The 19,090-nt window shown below is 39.2% G+C and overlaps 1 protein-coding gene across 8 annotated transcripts in view; it reads right to left on the bottom strand.

Annotated features, from left to right (window-relative positions):
- The window catches only part of SYNE2 (spectrin repeat containing nuclear envelope protein 2), a 371,421-nt gene that overhangs the window by 206,045 nt on the left and 146,286 nt on the right, over nucleotides 1-19,090 (bottom strand). For all 8 annotated transcript variants that reach the window (XM_049899527.1, XM_049899530.1, XM_049899535.1 and 5 more), the window contains exons 29-32: nucleotides 18,396-18,543; nucleotides 17,128-17,720; nucleotides 12,559-12,738; nucleotides 10,048-10,198 (exon numbers count right to left, since the gene is read on the bottom strand). In XM_049899527.1, coding sequence (XP_049755484.1) covers nucleotides 10,048-10,198; nucleotides 12,559-12,738; nucleotides 17,128-17,720; nucleotides 18,396-18,543 — 1,072 coding nt within the window. The remainder of the gene's footprint in view (nucleotides 1-10,047; nucleotides 10,199-12,558; nucleotides 12,739-17,127; nucleotides 17,721-18,395; nucleotides 18,544-19,090) is intronic.

Genomic DNA, 19,090 nt, shown 5'->3' with positions numbered 1-19,090 from the left:
GGAAAATTTTAAGACAATTACATTATAAATTAAAGAGGTTAAAGGGATACAAAAAGAGGTAAGTTTTCTATACTTCACTCAAAATGAGAAAATGACAATACCAGTAGACTGAGATAAGTTATGTCTGTGTATTGTAATACCTACAGCAACTACAGAAAAAGCTAAACCAACAGATATAAATTAAAAAACATTATATATAAATCAGAATGGGATCCTAAAAAGATTATTCAAGTAATCCACAGGAAAGCAGAAGAACTAAAAAGAGAACAAACAGGATAAAAAGGGTGGACTTAAGATCTAAAATATCAATAATTACATTAAATATAGTTTTAATATACCAGTTAAACACTGAGACTTTCCGAGTAGATTTAAAAATATGATTCAATTATGGTATCTACCAGAAAAAAAAAAAAAAAAACAGAAACTCCCTGTAAATACAATGATTTAGACAAATCAAAAGTAAAATGATGAAAAAAAAATGTGTCTCATGCAACATTAATCAAAAGGAAGCAGGAGTAGCCATATTAATACTGAAAATCCCAATCAGCATCCCTTCTCCCCCTCTTCTTTGTCTTGCTAACCACAAGCTTGTTTTGAGCAACATTTTTCAGGAAGTCACAGCAGGTAGTGGCTCCATCCACTGAACTAGCCCAAGCTACACCCTGAAGCATGCATGGATTGAAGATGATGATCAGGTCCTTCAACCCACCCTGGCCCTGACTGTCACCAGAAAGAATGATGTTTCCCAGTCTATGATTTCACCGATTCCATTTTAGAAGCTAGGGGTCCTACTACATGCACATCCAACAGAAGATGATTTAATATTCAGACCTCCAAGTATGGACATGCGAGGGCTAAGGGTGGAGAGTTCTGGGAACCAAACCCAACCCCCGACGATAGTGGGAACAAAAAGCTCCCCAGCCCCCTTAGACAGGGAACACGTGGCCTTATAGTCACTAGAACCCACATTGCTCCTTGTCTGCACAGACAATAAATTTCCACTTCCTGTTTCCCTTGCATCTGGTGGTGTGGCGTCCATCTTATTTCAAATGGCTAACAGTACAGGCCAAGAACCCTCGTTTCGTAACAGTATCAGATACAGTAGACTTTAGAGCAAAGAAAATTACCAGAGAGAGCACAAAAGCACACCCATGAGAGGAAAAATTGATGAACTGAACTGCCACAAAATTAAAAACTTTTGCTCTGCAAAGGAACCTGTTAAAAGGATGAAAAGACAAGCTACAATTTTGGAGAAAATATTTCCAAACATATATTCAATAAAGAACTAGTATCTAAAATATGTAAAGTACTCCCAAAACTCAATAGTCAAAAACAAAACAAAAAAAATACAATTGGAAAACAGGCAAAAGACATAAAGAGACATTTCACTAAAAAGAATAGATCTATAACAAATAAGCACAAGAAAAGACGATCAAAATCATTAGCATTAGAGAAATGCAAATAAAAACAACAATGAGAGATCATTACATGCCTATCAGCATGACTAAAAAATAGTACCACCACCAAATGCTGGACAGGATGGAGAGAAACTGTATAACTCATTATCATGGATTGAATTATGTCCCCCCAAAAAGCTGTGTATCCACTTTGTTAGGCCATGTGTGGTTGTCCTCCATTCTGTGATTCTAATTTTATGTTAAGAATATTAGGGTAGGATTGGAACACCACCCTTGCTCAAGGTGAAGGGAGTTTCCCTAGGGTATGGTCTGCACCACCTTTTACCTCTCAAGAGATAAAAGGAAGCAAGCACCACCAAGAAAGCAGCACCAGAAGCATAGCGTGTCCTTTGGACACTGGGTCCCTGTGCCTGAGAAGCTCCTTGACCAGGAGAAGATTGAGGACAAGACCTTCCTCCAGAGCCGACAAACAGAGAAAGCCTTTCCCTTGGAGCTGACACCCTGAATTTGTACTTATAATCTCCTAGACTGTGAGAGAATAAATTTCTCTTTGTTAAAGCCATCCACTTGCGGTATTTTCTGTTACAGCAGCACTAGATAACTAAGACACTCATAAATAGCTGGTAGGAATGTAAAATGCTACAGCCACTCTCTGGAAAAGTTCGACAGTTTCTTTAAAAACTAAACATGCAGTTAACATACAATCCTGCAACTGGCATTCATCCCAGAGAAATGAAAACTTATGTCCACACAAAAATCTCTACACAAATACCGTTAGTATCTTTATCATAACAGTAAAAAATTGGAAATACCAGATGTCCTTCAATGGGTGAACAGGTAAACAAATTGTGGTACACCCATATCATGCAATACTACTGAGCAATTAAAATAACAAAAATGAACTGTTCACCTATGCAACAATCTGATGGCTCTCCAGAGAATTATGCTTAGTGAAAAAAGCAAAAAACAAAAAACTAATCATTTACGTTCCTGAAATAACAAAATTACAGAAATAGAAAACATTAGTGGTTGTCAGGGGTAAAGGAGGGGGTGGGTGCAGCAGGGAAGTAGATGTGGCTATAAAATGGCAACACGAAGAATCCTTGTGGTGATGGAAATGTTCTGTATCACAATCAATGTCCTGGTTGTGACAGTTACCACAGTTTGTAAGATGTTACCATTGGGGGAACTCAGTAAAGAGTACATAAGATATCTCTGCACTACTTCCTACAACTGCATGCGAATCTGTAATTATCTCAACATAAAAAGTTTATGTAATTAAAAAAGAAAGAAAATATTTAAAATAGTCTTCTGTCTTCTGACTGAATCCTGACTGATACATCAGAAGAGCTGGGATTCACACCCAGGTCTTCTTTCTCCTGGTTCAGGGCTTTGTGCTGGGCCATAATAAATGCTGGTTTAATTAAAAAATACATATGCATATATATATATAAATACATACATTTATATCCTAATGTTTTTGAATGCAAAGAATTTTGTGGTTACACTGGCACAAACTACAAGTGGGTGAAGAGAAAAGAAAGGACGAGAAAGCGTACGTCTTCATATAGAGAGTAACTATAGGTTTTGTTCTACAGTGAATGGACAGCGCAAAATAAAGGAAATGAGGCTCACTCTGACATTCCCCTGATATTCCAGCCTTCTAGTCTTACTTTTTCACTTGTGCTTTCATTAAAGAGAGTAGAAATTTGGCACCATATTCTAGATAAATATCTAGGTTTCTATGGTTTTGAAGGACAAGAGTTCTCAGAGGTATCATATTTCAGTGACTGGTGCAAAGCATCATGAAGATATATATTATACTACAGGAACTGACTGTTTCTAAAGACAGTTCCTAAGTCATCACAAAATTCACTAAAAGTTATATCAACATCAGGAGAAGACTTACAAATCGATACTAAAATTTACTTACGCCAGACAGTTCAAAGCTTCTGATGAAAGAATCAGACTCCAGCATACTAGAACAGCTGTATCTCCCATACAAATAATTTATTATTTCAGCAAATCTATAGTGTCTTAGCACGTAGTGTCCACATGCTAAGACACCATACTAGATACAGAATTCTAAACATAAAAAAAAAGGCTTGGATTTTTATACGTGTCTTAAAAGTAATTACAGTTGCCATTAATTTTTAAAAAAGACCGTCTGTGAGCATGCCTTTACAGTTGAGTAAGCGGTATAGACAAAACCAAGTTAAGCAATTTTTACTCCTGCCATTTACATATTTCAAGTATGCTTTCAGGGAAAGCAGTACTATATAATGATTGAAACATGACTCTTTGGTTAGAGAGACCTGGGCTTAAATAAATGATTCTATAACTTATTAGCCATGTAATCTTGGGAAAGTTAGTTAACCACTATTCCCCCACCCCCTTCTGCTTTTCTTTTCACAGGACAAAGTTGTGAATCTCTCCAGATTCTAAGTCATAAGTTGAATCATATTTACTAGTGAGCGGGATCACTGTACATGGAAATTTTGACACAGGATATGGTTCTTCTTTCCTGTTCTGTGTTGCTTCCTTTTGATTCAAGGGGTAAGACAAGTTATAGCTCCTGTGAGACCTGTATTTTGCCCCCATCTTCTCTTTCCTGCCCAAATTGGCTGAAGAATCTTGGTCATTCCTTCCATACCTGACCTATTCTATGTAGCCAACCAAGACGCAGTAAGATCGATCCCAATAGTTTTAGATCCAGAGGCGACAAAGACCTGGTAGATACTTAGGCTGGGCCACATGTTTCAACTCATCTTTCACTAGAGAATTTGCTAGGGGTATTGGGTACTCATAAGGTAATCATAAAGCAGTACCATTTGGTCTCGTTATTTAAGCATGTATCTCCCTTGACAATTCCAGAGCAAAGTTGGAAAACTGGCAGGGTAGGATTGGGAATTCTTTGTTCCCTATTCATAGTACCATCTTAATAACATTAAAACCTCTATAGTTACTTCCCAAACTCTCTAAGCCTCAGTTTTGTTACCAGTATGAAAAGGATAACAATACTTACCATACAGGGCTATTGAAAGAATGGAAGAATATGCAAAGTACTTGGCAGATAATGACCAAGAGAAACAATAGACATAATTATTATCATCATCATTATTATTATTTAAAAATAATCAAGCCCACATGATAATCCTAACCAATATTTCTAGCCTCAGAATTTTGGGCTCCTAGGGAAAGTTATTTATTATTCAGGTTACGATACGGTTGGGGCCCTGGTGGTCCCAACCGTACCACATGGTTAGATCAGTGAAGAAAGAAGGAAATTAGTAAATTTTTTAAGTGATGCAAAGAATATTTTTGGTATTAAACATTGTCTATATTTAGGATTATTTCCTTAGAATAGATTCCTAGAAGTAAAATATTTAGTCAAATGTTAGAAAGATTTTTAAGAATCTTTAATTATATTGCTAAGCTATTTTCCAAAAGGGTAGTACATCAATTTACACTCCACTTAGCAATGTAAAGAGTGATAATTTCATTGACTATCAAAAAACTTTATAATATGAAAGGCAAAAAAAGCATCTTCAAATAGTTTTGCTTTCCTTTTATTACTGGTGAGTTGAACTATGTCTTTTTTTTTTTTTTTTTTTTTTACCAACTGTAAATGTATTTCCTTTGTATAAATATCCATTAGCTTTGCAATGTTTTTCTCACTAATTTCTATGAGTTCTCCCTATGTTAATGCAAACTTTACTCTGCCATATTTATCGGAAATTTTTCCAGTCTACAAAATTATTTGAAATAGTAAGAAGTTTACCAAAAATGCCAAACCCATTACCTTTGAGTCAATTCCAACTCATAGCGACCCTACAGGACAGAGTAGAACTGCCCCATAGGGTTTCCAAGGAGCACCTGGTGGATATGAACTGCCAACCTTTGGTTAACAGTTGTAGCACTTAACCACTACACCATCAGGGTTTCCAGTAAGAAGTTTAAAATATAATCATAACTTCCTTCTCTGGTGGCACGTTTAACTGAACTGTTATTACTAAATATTATAAAGTCATTAAAATTATATATATATGAATATGAACACTAGACATATAAATAATTTATTAAAATCTTACATTCTTTGATTTAGCCACAGTTAAAAAATATAGTTGAAATAAGAGGACACAATTATTCACGTTATTTAATAAGGAGCTATAGAAAGCTCTCGCCAGTGGCATCTGGGGTCTTAAATGCTATCAAGTGGCCATCTAAGATACATCAATTGGCCTCATCCCACCTGGAGCAAGGAAGAATGAAGAACACCAAAGACACAAGGTAATTAGAGCCTAAGAGACAGAAAGGACCACATAAACCATAGACTACATCAGTCTGAGACCAGAAGAACTAGATGGTGCCTGGCCACAACCAATGACTGCTCTGACAGGCAACACAACACAGAGCCCCTGAGGGAGCAAGACAGCAGTGGGATGCAGACCCCAAATTCTCATAAAAAGACCAGATTTAATGGTCAGACCGGGACTAGAAGGACCCCGGAGGTCATGGTCCCCAGACCTTCTGTTACCCCAAGACAGGAACCATTCCCAAAGCCAACTCTTCAGACAGGGATTGGTCTGGAATATAGGATGGAAAATCATACTGATGAAGAACGAGCTTTTTGGATCAAGTAGACACATGAGACTCTTGGCAACTTCCGTCTGGAGGGGAGATAAGAGGGCAGGGGCAACAGAATCTACCCAAATGGACATGAGGAGAGAGAGTGGGGAGAAGAACTGTGCTAGCTCATTAGAGGGAGAGCAATTAGGAGTGTATAGCAAAATACATATAAATTTTTGTATGAGAGGCTTGACCTGATTTGTAAACTTTCACCTAAAGCATAATAAAAAATTTAAGAAAAAAAAAAAGAAGAAAGAAAGCTCTTGCCACAAGTGGCAAAGAATTGGATGAGGTATTATTTTTAGCTCAAAAACAAAGATCAGCAACTATATAAATGCCAACCAAACCAAGGCAAGTCAACTGCCACTAGGTTAATTCCAACCCACAGTGACACTATAGGACAGAGTAGAATGCCCATAGGGTTTCCAAGGCTATAAATCTTTATGGAAGCAGACTGCCACATCTTTCTCCTGTGGAGCCAGTGGCTGATGAGATCGAAACACCAATGCTTCAGTTAGCAGCCAAGTGCTATAACCATTGTACCGCCAGGACTCCTATATAAATACCAGTTTCTATATTTTTAAGTTAAATCATACTAATTTTATACATTATAATCATAACATTGGATTTCTCTCTAAAACTATTTACTAAAAAAAGGAAAAAAAATTTTCTTTAATATTTAGGTTTGCTTTAACAGTTATCTTCTAAGGACTGTTGACTTGTAACCTGCTAGTATACAGTTTATTTTCTTAGTAAAACGTGAAAAAATACTTTAATATTGTACGTGTGTTACAATTAACAGTATATTGCAACTGTTGCCAACTATTTTTTCATGTTTTATATCAGAAATTAGAATGTATCTTATAATTGATGGAGTCTTAGATTGAATGGAATATGGTATATTTTGGGAAGGTTGCCTTTGCTCACCAGATTGGTGACAAACAATCATGTCTATGACCTTACAGATCTTGTTATAATTACATAACCAAAACTGAGTGTTTACTTAATATGTTAAAAATGTTTTTGAAAGCATTTATCCTTTGCATAAAGTCTATATATTAATAATTTATTAATAATATAAAATACTGTACAAAATCCTTTTCTTTCACATATGTCCAAATAATGTAGAAAATGCCTGTAATGCTAAATGAACAACACAGGACTCAAAGCTGTGTACGTGTGTGTGTGTGTATGGGAGTCAGTGAGTGGTGCAAACCGTTAATGCACTCAGCTGCTAACCAAAAGGTTGGAGATTCGAGTCCACCCAGAGGCACCTTAGAAAAAAAGTCTGACAATCTACTTCCAAATAATAAGCCACTGAAAACCGTATGGAGCACAATTCCACTCTAACACACACTGTAATTAACTCAACAGCAATTGGTTTGGTTTTATATGTGTGTGTGTATATATATATACACATATATATATATGTCTTATATTGATTACTACTGCATTATATATATATATATATATAATGCAGTAGTAATCAATATAAGACAGTCAGTGGAAAAGGCTTTTGGTTTTTATTTGATATTCTTTACTTGCCTTTATGCCACAATAAAATAAAAATCACCATCTAGACTTCTAATTTGACATGGTGGATTGAGTATGCACGTTTATCTCTGCTCCCTCCCAAAATGCCACTATAATGACAATAAAGGAGTAAAAATAATACAAACCCATTAAGACAAAGAGAACAGTGAATGACAAGTTGGGAAGCCGGAAGGTTGAAGGATGAGAGGTAACTAACTTAACAAACCAGAAAAAGCTGAAATCTTGGCCTAGAAGGAGCCTAGGAAGGGGGGTGACAGGGAAAAGACAGTACAGAAGTCAAAAGAAGTCCATTTGTGCCAGAGTCTCAGAGAAGCTAGAAAGTGAAGGTCCCCATGAAGGGAGGCAGACAGGCTGGGTCAAAAACAGAATGATTGGATTAACTATCCTAAACGAAATACATTTAGACCCCCAGGCCCTCCTCCATCAGGTAAGATGACCTCCCTCTGTACCCTGATAGAAAACAGGAGATTGACTCTCTGGAAAGGCTCTTGGACTTGGGGCTGCCAAGCACAGCTGAGAAAAAGGGCAGGGTCTTGTTGTGACCACCACAGAGGAGTTAATGGCAGTAGAAGCATCAAGACCTGGACCTAGATATTCATTAGATGGACTCACCCAAGAGAGAGTACCTGCTGGAGGTGATGGGAGGAAGTTTTACTAGTCAGATAAATAAATTATCCAGAAAGTGCAACAACAACACAGTTACAGAGTAGTGGGAAGAGTGTTGGAGCAGCAGGAAACAAGGAGTATGTGGAGATGCTGATAGGTCACACATAAGCAGGGCATCGTGACCACCATTCATTAAGGTGCTGATGAAGCTCTGCTAGGCACTTCGCAGATGCTATCTCACATCATCAGGGATAGCTTTTCACTACTAAAGGGAACTCACTTCACAGGGCTAAGGCAGGACTCCAGGATGGAGGAGGACTAGCATAAACAAAGAAGAGCCTGGAGCGAAGAGGAACTAGGTACCCAAACAGTGCACAAGACAGGGATTCATGGTTTGAGAACACGGTAGAGACCCTCTTCCTGAAACAAGAGCAACAGGTGGAAAATTGGTATCAGGGGCACAGAAGGAGGATAGCTATGTGGACACAATAGAGAGGGGATACTGTAAGACCAAACATGTTAGACTCTCTGAGAGGGGAACCCCCAAAAAATAACAAAACCAAGTTCATCCCTGTGGAATTGATTCCGACTCATAGCGACCTTAGAGAACAGAGTAGAACTGCCTCATATAGTTTCCAAGGAGCGCCTGGTAGATATAGACTGCCGACCTTTTGGTTAGCAGCCGAGCTCTTAACCACTGTGCCAGCAGGGCTCGGAGGGAGAAACCAGAGCTCCCTAAATCACTAGAATGAGCACAGGAGGAGTATAAAGCTGAGGTCAGGCAAACCCAGAGGCTGTCTCTGCCGGATGGAACCAGACTGCCTACTCCAACTGGCAGCTCATGGTATCGTCAGTCTTCCTTAATTAAGTCTGACAGGAAGCCAGTTACACAGTTACATATTATACAACTGGTATCCAAACAGGGGCTCTTTCTAATCGGTCAAAGCCAAAAAACCGAATCTGAGAAAGTAGCTCCCAAACCATTAGCCATGCCGCACTGGCTGTGTCTGGGCCGTGGGCAGCACTTCACCTTCAGGAATAAGTGGCAAAGCTGGTGATAAGAGTCCTAGATAAAGACTACATTGCTTATAAAGATCTCATCTAAGATGTTGCTCTCAGCAACAAAGACGCTTAACACAATCATTTTCTAACAACCAGGTGTAAGTAGGCTGTATTTGACACTCTGTCAGCACTTTAGCTAGTACTTAGAGGACCAATAGGGAAAAGCAACTCTCTGGCGTAGAGTCACACAGCACAGGGCAGTGTATTCTTCTCTGACTATTCTATCCTTCTGCCACATAAAATCGTAGAAAACAATGACACCTAGTGTCCAAAAATGTTATTCTTAGACAACATGAAGTTGTGATCGGTGAGGCTATGAAGGCAGAGGGAGCTCCTCAGGGATAAGCTTACACATCTCTACAGAAGGTGAATAAATAAAAAGGTAATTTTTCCTTTATGCACTAACAACAGAGGGGATTTTCCTACTGTCTCTATTCTCTCTGGCCTGGAATGAAGTTGCAGCTTCCTTTCGGACAGACGGTCAGTGCAAAGGCTGTTACAACCTCACAGAGTCAGCAGCAGGGTGACCCCGGTCTAGCTAACCCCATCCCCAGTATCAAAACCCAGACAGAAAAAAACCAGCAACACCTTGAGGGCTAATTTTTTCCAAACCCTAGTGATAAATTCAACAAATTCTTTGATACCTGGCAAAACAGAATCACTAGTAACTTCTTGTACACTGAGTTATGACAATGACCCCATTTATAATACTCTCTGTACTGTCATACCTCATCCGTGAGGTCACTGCATAGAATTTGCTTTCAGAACTTGGACTCACCTCTGTTATTCTCTTCTTCAGGTTCTCCTTTCCCATGTACGAAGCCTGAAGTGAGATGACATTCTCTTCTTTTTGAATCAAAGTTGTTAAGACATTTTTGAAATTCTGATACTGTTTTAAGAGTTCCAAAACTCTTTCACACTGTTCAAGGCTATGAAGGAAAATAATGTAAACCAGTTACACGTCTCAAAATAACAAAACCATTCTTTTGCTTTGTAAGTATCCCGCAAGTAATTACTAGTAAGTTATAGAAGGATTTTTCCTCTTGAAATGGTTTACGATACTGTTTTACCGGGTTAACCTCAGAATGATGGCACATGTACTTATCTGACAACTAGATACTGTAAATAATCACTGGATTAGTATCTTCACCAGGTCAGTATTAAAGTCACCTGATGTAAGTTCTAGAGAGAAACACAGAAGGATGTATATCTGTAAGGAATCAGCATCTCAATTTCACTATTAACCAAAAGATATCTTGGAAAACAGTGCCTTCCCAGCATTATTTGTGGAGATTATTTTAATAGCAATTCACCAAGTCACAAGTTGTTTACATGGTCTGTCGATTTGTTATAGTGTAGTGGTTTCCACGTTGCTGTCATGAGGGAAACTACGCCACTGGTATTCAAAGACCAGCAGGGTCACTGATGGTGGACAGGTTTCACTGGAGCTTCCAGACTAAGACAGACTTGGAAAAAAGGCCTGGCAATCTACTTCTGATAATTCCAATAATGAAAACCTAATGGATCACAACAGACACTGTTAAACTCGTTTCCTCTGGATACATCATCAGGAGGGATCAACTGCTACAGGAGGCCATCATGTTTGGTGACGCAGACGGCCAGCGAGGGTGAGGAAGATCCCCAGTGAGGGATGTGCACAATAGGCAAAACGATGGCCTCAAACACACTGGCAATTCTGAAAATGATACAAGGCCCAGCAACATTTTGTTCTGTTGTAAATAAGGGGTCACAATGAGCTAGAGTCAACTCAACAGCAGCTAACAAAAACAACTATTCTACTCATTCTAGGTTTAGCCTGAAAAAAATTAAAGCCATAGAGCTAATGTGGCAGCTAGGACACCTGGTTTCTAGTTACAGCTGAGTATTAGTCATGGGACCTTGGATAAGTTACTTTACCCTCTTTAGACCTCAATTCTTTCTTCTGTAAAATGAGAGGGTAGACAGGATCAAATACCACAGGCAGACTTTATCTTGACTACTGTGTACTCTGGCTTCCGGTAGGAAAGAGGAGGTGAATTCAGATGGAATTCTGAAGACAGTGTAGTGAAAAGACCACAGAGAGAGGTGTTGGCAGAGTTAAGGGAAACCACCAGGGATGCTGAGGCACCCAGGGACCAACCACAGCAGGAATGTTACATCATTCGGCCTCAAGGGGAAATGGAGGAAAAGTGCACTGAGCCATGGAAGAGGGCACTATCAGGAGCTGCCAGAACCTCGACCGGAAACAGGGGGGATAGGAAGGAACATCATGACCACTGTCTTTGCTTGCCCTGAATCACCTACTGGTACCTTCTACTTCTTAACCCAACTGGAAACCTTGGTCTGGGTGGTACAGTCTGTAGGGATCAGACCTCTCCACCGCACCCCAACCCCAGTCAAAGAATAAGGAGAAGAGGGGAGGGGTGAAGGATACTCAGAACTGCCAACTGGGACTGATGGGTAATGGCTTTCACACAGTTAAGAAAAATGTTGAGGCCTTGCCCAGCTTCTGTAGGAAAGACTGTGGTAATCAACCAACAATGTCTGCCACGTACATGGTGTGGTAGACAGGAAAATGGCTCCCCAAAGAGGGCCACGTCCTAGTCCCTGGACCATGAATATATTATCTAACATGCCAAATGGGGCTATGCAGATATGATTAAGTTAAGGATCTTAAAACAGGGAGAGTATCCTCGGTTACCCAGGTGGGTCCAATGTTATCACAATGATCCTTATAAGAGGGAGGCAGGAGGGTCAGAGTCAGAGAAGGAGATGTGAGGACAGAAGCAGAGGTCAGAGACAGAGATTTGAAGATGCTATGCTGCTGGTTTTAAAAATGGAAAAGGGGGCCACGAGCCAAGAAATGTGGCCTCTATAACTGGAAAAGGCAAGAAAACAGATTCTCCCCTAGAGCCTCCAAAAGATAGGCAGCCTGGCCAACACCTTGATTTCAGGATTTCTGATCTCCAGAACTGGAAAATAATAAATCTGTGTTGTCTTTAAGCCACTAAATTTGTAGTAATTTGTTACAGTAGCAAACAGAAACAAATATAGGTTGGGCGAGGGTAACTATAAATATGCCGTGTATTCGTTATCCCTAGTAAACAACCTCTTTGGTACCTTCCGGCTATAATCTAAGCCTTCCAGCTCTTGCCCCAGCTTTGGCCCAGTGAGCTTCCTGTGTGAAACTCTTATGCTTGCCTGTTCTTTCAGTCCATCGGGATTTTTTTCAACATAAAAAGTTTGTTGGCTACAATTCTGCAGATTTGGGAGGAATTTTCTTCCTTACCATTCAGCAACCGAAGCTTTTGTATTCTCCCACAAGAGTACTGTATCTTGGCACTGCTGGTTCAGAGTTTTTTCTCGGCCATCTTTGAATTGTGGAAGAGAATTAGCCATTTCTTGCAAGTGTTTCTTCTCTTCTTCATATTCATCTAGATCCTTATCCACTCTGATCAGTGATTTTTTCCTTGATTATGAAAGACAATATTTGACAGCCAATTATTACCCAATTCAATTCTATACAAATATGGATAATTTGGGGGACCACACTACCCTTAGTTTTTCTTATGAGGTTTGTGTCAAGATTATATAGTCCTATTACAGAGATATCAGAAGGGACCAGTCTCTGGAGAAGGCCACCATGCTTGGTAAAGGAGAGGGTCAGAGAAATAGAGGAAGACCCTCAACGAGATGGGTCGACACACTGGCTGCAACAATAGCCTCAAACATAACAACGATTGTGAGGATGGTGCAGGACTGGGCAGTATCTCATTCAGCTGTACGTAGGGTCGCTATGAGTCGGAATCGACTCAACAGCACCTAAGGACTACAACAACATTACAGAGTTCAAGAGGCTCTTGGCATTTCTGTAATACCAATTCAGCGTTTTCAATATAAGAAATCCACAAAACCACAAGCAGTAACATTTTCTGTGATGTACACACTTGCAAAAGATGTGTATATGCATATGCAAATATGTGTAAGAGAAAGACAGTGTATGTGTGTATACGTCTGTATCAGTGCTCATTTTGATATGAGCACTGGTACAGAGAGAAAGAGAAGGGATAAATGCTAGAGTACTGCAAATCTCCTAAGAGAGGGTGGAGGTGCCACAAGGAAGAGAAATAGAAAGGAAAAATTTGGCACTTCTCTCTTTATATAAAGCTTTTCCATCACTAGCCATTAGGAAAATGCAAATCAAAACCACAAAGAGATACCACCTCACCCCCTTAAGAATGGCAATGAGTAAAAAAAAAGAGAAGGACAGATGTTGGTGAGGTTGTGGAGAAACTGGAACACTCATTCATTGCTGGTGAAATGCAAATAGTACAGCTGCTGCGGAAAACAGTTTGGCAGTTACTCAATACATTGAACATAGAATTACCATATGACCCAATCCTTGGTATATACCCAGAAGAAGTGAAAGCAGGAACAAAAACCTGGACACCAACATTCATTGTAGCACTTTTCACAATAACCGAAATGTAGAAACAACTGAAATGTCAATCAACAGATGAATGGATATACAAAATATATGCTCAGCATTATGTTTTCAAGGTTCAGCCACATCGCGGCATGCATCAGGGCTTCATTTCTCTTTACGGCTGAGTAATACTCCATTGTATGTACATATAAAATGTATATGTATGTATACGATGAAGCCCTGATGCATGCCACAACATGGATGAACCCTGAAAACATTATGCTGAGCAAAATAAGTAGATCGCAAAAGGACTAATGCTGGGAGCTTTCATTTACATGAAATAACAAAATGCATAGAAATCTAAGATTATCAGTTGTATGAGGAAAGGGGAAAGGGAAAGTTTTTGCTTAGGGGGGCACTAAGTTTATGTTAGTGGTGGTGGAATAATTTGGAAAAGGACAGCAATAATGGTTGCATGCCATGGAGAATGTAATCAATGTCACTGAATTACACATGTAGAAACTGTTGTATTGGCAAATGTTTTGTGTACATTTTCACCTCAAAAAAAAACACTTTCCCATATCAAAAAGGAGTCATTTGAACTTAGAGTATTAACCTGAAATGCATCCCAAGATGACTAATTCCATTCACCTGGGGCTCACTTGCTTTTATCAGATACTCACTGGTTCTAGTTCCTTTCCTCCAAGTCTCTCTTGAACTCAAAGGCTTTCACATTCTAACACTCCCCCAAAATGGCTTTTGAAGATCTCCATTAACCTCCACATTGGTAAATACATATTCCATTCTCAATCTTCACCTTACTTAACTAATCAGCAACGTGTGACATAGTTGCTCACACTTCCTCCTCCTTGAGATGCCTTCTTCACTTGGCCCCCAGAACTGTCCTGATTTTCCTCCTACTGCACTGGCCGCTCCTCAGTATCTTTGACTGGTTCCTCTTCAGCTCCCTGATCTCTCGACCATGAGTGCCTCTTCTCTTTTCTATCTATATTCACTCCCTTGACAATCTCATCCAGTCTTAAAGCTTTAAAGAACATTCTAAAATGCTGACAGATTCCAAATTTATATCTCTAGACCACTCTCTTGACTCCAGATACCACCTATTTTGAACAGCCTTCTTGATATTGCTTATTTGAATGTCAAGTAAGTATTTCAAACCTATCACCTTTAAAACTGAGTACACCACATCTTTTCTTCAATACTTGATAAACTTCCATCTTTCTCACCTCAGTTAATGGCAACTCCATTTTTCTAGTTGCTCAGGCCAAATCTTTGAAATCATTTTTGACTCCTCTCCTTCTTTTACACCCCATGTCTAGCATATCGACAAATTTTGCAGATTTATGTCTTTAAAATATATACAGAATCTTAACAGTTTTTGCCACCTCATCACTGGTCCATGTCAACATCATCTTACATCTGCCAACAGGTCAAACTAATCTTTCTGAGTCTGCCCTGGCCTCCTACAATCTATTCTCAACACATCCTTCAGAGAGAACCTGTTACAATGAAAGCCAGATAACACTTCTTTGCTCAGAAACTTTCCAACAACTTCCCATGTCACTCAAAGAAAAGGCCAGGGCCATCACATGACCTACAAGTCCCTACCTGAGCTAGACCCCACCACACCCGTTACATCTCTTCTCCTCCCTGCTGCAGCCTCTGGCCTCCCTCACATACCCCAGGCCCATCCCCACACCAGGCCTTTGTACCTACTGCTCCCTCGGCTTAGAAGGCTCCACTTCCAGGTACTCACAGGGCTTGTTCTCGCATCTCATGTTACTTAAGATTACCCTCTTGGTAAAAGCCTTTCCTCACATCCCAGTTTGAAATTGGAACCTCAACTATAAAACAAGTTCCCAGGTGATGCTACTGCTGCTGGTTAAGGGCCAATTCTGAGAACCATTAGTAGAGCTAACCCCAAAAACCCACTGCCATGAAGCCAACTCTGATTCATAGAGACCCTGTAGGACAGAGGAGAGCTGGCCCATAGGGTTTTCAAGACTGTAAATCTTTATGGAAGCAGACTGCCAAATCTTCCTTCCTTGGAGTGGCTGGTGGGTTCGAAGTGCTGACTTCTTGGTTTGCAGCTGAGCACTTTAACCACTGCACCACCAAGGTCTCTGTTCTCAACACCAAACATACTAAATATCTTACTCTCTCACTAGATTGTAAGCTTCAGGAGGGCAGGAATTTTTTTCTACTTTGTTAACTGCTGTATCTCTAGTACCTAAAAGACTGCCTAGCACAGTAAACAGTCAATATACACTTGCTCTATTAATAATTAAATTATTTTATTATTTACAAACCTACAGTCTTTCACTTACAAATTTATATGTAATTTATTACTTATTTATAAATCTATAATTAAAATACACTAAGAAGAAATTAATAATTAGTTCACCACCTCATTCAGAACTGGGGTACTTTACGAATGAAAGTTTCATTAAGACCGAGGACACAGAACACTATCTGCATATTTTCTGTAAATCTAAAATTATTCAAAAACTAAAAGTTTTTTTAAAAGGAGTTAAAAAAAAAAAAAGACTGAGGCCACAGGGAAATGTCAGAGAGAAGGGCACAATTTAGCTATACTGAGGGACTTGGACAGCTAAAGAGTCTCAAAAGACCACTAAGCGTGAGGGACTAGAAACGGGCAAAAGAAGAGACAGAAAGTGGGAAAGAGATTTAGAAAGGGGAGAAGGAGTTGCACAAAAGTGATGCTTGCTGACACCTTAGATTTCAGGACCTGGAATTAAAATACCAGCACTCACACAAGGCTGCCCTGCCTCAATTCTGCGCAGTTTCCAGAAGACTAACCTTAGATTACCTATTAAGTTCAGTCCCACGCCCTCCCGCTCAATCCCCACCCTAATCCTTCTGGGAAGAGAAGCAAAACAAACAAACAAAAAAACCCACTGCTGTCAAGTCAGTTCCGACTCATAGCAACCATAAAGGACAGAGTAGAACTGGCCCATAGAGTTTCCAAGGAGCACCTGGTGGATGCGAACTGCTGACCTTTTGGTTAGTAACCGTAGCACTTAACCACTGCACCACCAGGGTTTCCTCTGGGAAGAGAGAAGACCAAATAACTAAGAAAGAAGCAGAGGCAACATGTGCCATGTGCCTCCTCCACCACTTCCTTCTTTAGTATCAAATGTATGGAGTTTTCCCGCTCTCCCGCGTCAAGAGAACTCGATACCGAACACAGCAGTACAAAGGATTTTTAAGTAATGCAGGTACTTTATACGTATCTTACTTTACCTTTGTTCATTAGAATGCACACTTTAAAGAGAAAAGAACAGACTGGGATGGAATAGAAGTAAAAAGACATAGAAAGCATTTGTTTCACTTATTACATACCTGAAAGTGCAAAAGACCTGGATGGAAATGGATAGGAACAACATTTACCTTTGCTTTACGGCTGGAATGCTCGGATCCTTAAGACCGATTTTACTAATTTGATTCTGCACATCCTGAATATTTTTAAGGAGTTCATTATTTTTCAAAACGCAAATCTCTAGTAATTTGTTTTCCTCAGTGGGTTCCTCATAGACACCGAACTTTGCTGACAAAACATCAATAAGTTTTTCACAGGAGCTATCTTCACCCCATTCAGCATCTTTAAAGCTTATATCAAGCATCTTCAAATGTTTATCCAAACGTCTGGCCTTGTCTTTCATCAGATGAATTTTTCCCTCTTCGTTTTCTATTGTCGAAGTATTTTCTGGTAACACCTGTGTATCTGAGGCTAAAAGATCTGTCATAGGCTCAATAGACAGTTCAGCTGTTCTTAGAGAAGCCAAAAAATCTTCCAGATTTTTAAGGGTCCCTTCACTCCTATGAACCTTGTGGTTCATTTCTTCAAGTTGTGCTTTGCATTTCAGTATAATACTTTGAGTTGCATGTAGGTCAAATGGGTGTAATTCCTTCAGGGCAAAATTGCCTGACTTTTCCAAATTGTCACATATTTCAATCTGTTTTGCTATGGAATCTTGGATATTCTAAAATAAACATAAGAAAAGTTGAAAAGACTGAGCAGAAAAAAAGCCAGCCTGTACCAGGAACTAACCCCAAACTACACGACTAGGATTGAACTGGAAATTACTCCTGAGTTTCGCCTAGGCTGACAGCTTTGACAGAACAAACATTTTAATTACAAACGATCAGCCTGCCCAGCCGTTTCATTATCTGACACCCTTTCTGAGGTCTCAGTCCCAAAATGAAAACATCTATAATCCTATTGCTTCAAGGCAAACAACTAGAGACTTCACTGTTGTAACATCTGTTTCACAACCTGAAAAATCCTACATATTTTTTAAGATGAGATTTAGAATAAGTAAACCACAGAAAAATTTTGCCAATTTAAGCATGAGTCTAGTAAGATACTTAAGAATTCAGTTATTGGAGAAGGTATTCACAAGCAAGGCTTCACTTTGAATTCAAAGAAAACCCATTATTTACTCCAGGGTATTTAGCGCCAAATTTGCAAGGTATTACAGAGCTGTGAAATAAATAGCAAGTCTGCTGAACTCTAATATGGAGTCTTATTGAAGACTTTACTGTCATGGTCTTGTATTCTATAGATATACTATTGATACGTAGTTAATAATCCACAAACACAAAAATCTGTGAACAATTGACTGTTCTGTAAATACGTTGTGAGAACTTATATTTACCTTCAGGTTTTGATAAATGCTACCAGCATCAGTCAGGTGAAATTCCTGAATGGGTATCTCATGGAGAAGTAGGTCCGAGTTACAGAGAACAAGTGATGCCTTCTCCACCGGCAACACAATCTGCAATGCAGTCGCCATAGACTCCATTCTGAGCCAAAAATAAACCAGACACAAAGGCAAAGCATAGCACAACGGCATTATTTAACCATGAACACAAAATTCCACCCAATGAAAATACATACAGTGATTCTATGTACAGATCATCACACTGAAACTCAAACCTAGCAATCTAAAATGCCAAAGAATGAATTGTTGGCTACACTCAAGTGTTCTCAACAGTTTAATAGACTGAGTGGAAAACTGTTCTAAAATATACCAGGCTTTTCTCTGTCTTTTGAAGTACAAAATACTCAAAGAAATTTAAGTTTGCCTTAAGGACTAAGAAATCTCACTATGAATATTAATTCTTTTATTAATGGAAACATAATAAGTTTCAAACAATAGGGTCTACTAATTATAAAATAAAACATGTGACTCTGTATAAGTAACAGACTCTGAGTCTTAGTTTCCTCCTCTGTAAAATGGGTATACGTACTGGGGATAATAACAGCATCCTCATTTTAGAAATGAGGAAAGCAAGGCCCGAAGAGGTTACGTGACATGGCCAAATTCATGACCAAGAGAAAACAGCGGGA

The sequence above is a fragment of the Elephas maximus genome, chromosome 10 (genome assembly GCF_024166365.1).
Source record: "Elephas maximus indicus isolate mEleMax1 chromosome 10, mEleMax1 primary haplotype, whole genome shotgun sequence".
In the NCBI taxonomy this organism is placed as follows: Eukaryota; Metazoa; Chordata; class Mammalia; order Proboscidea; family Elephantidae; genus Elephas; species Elephas maximus.
Note: the sequence above shows the minus strand (reverse complement) of the source record. Positions and strands in the feature narration are given on the sequence as shown.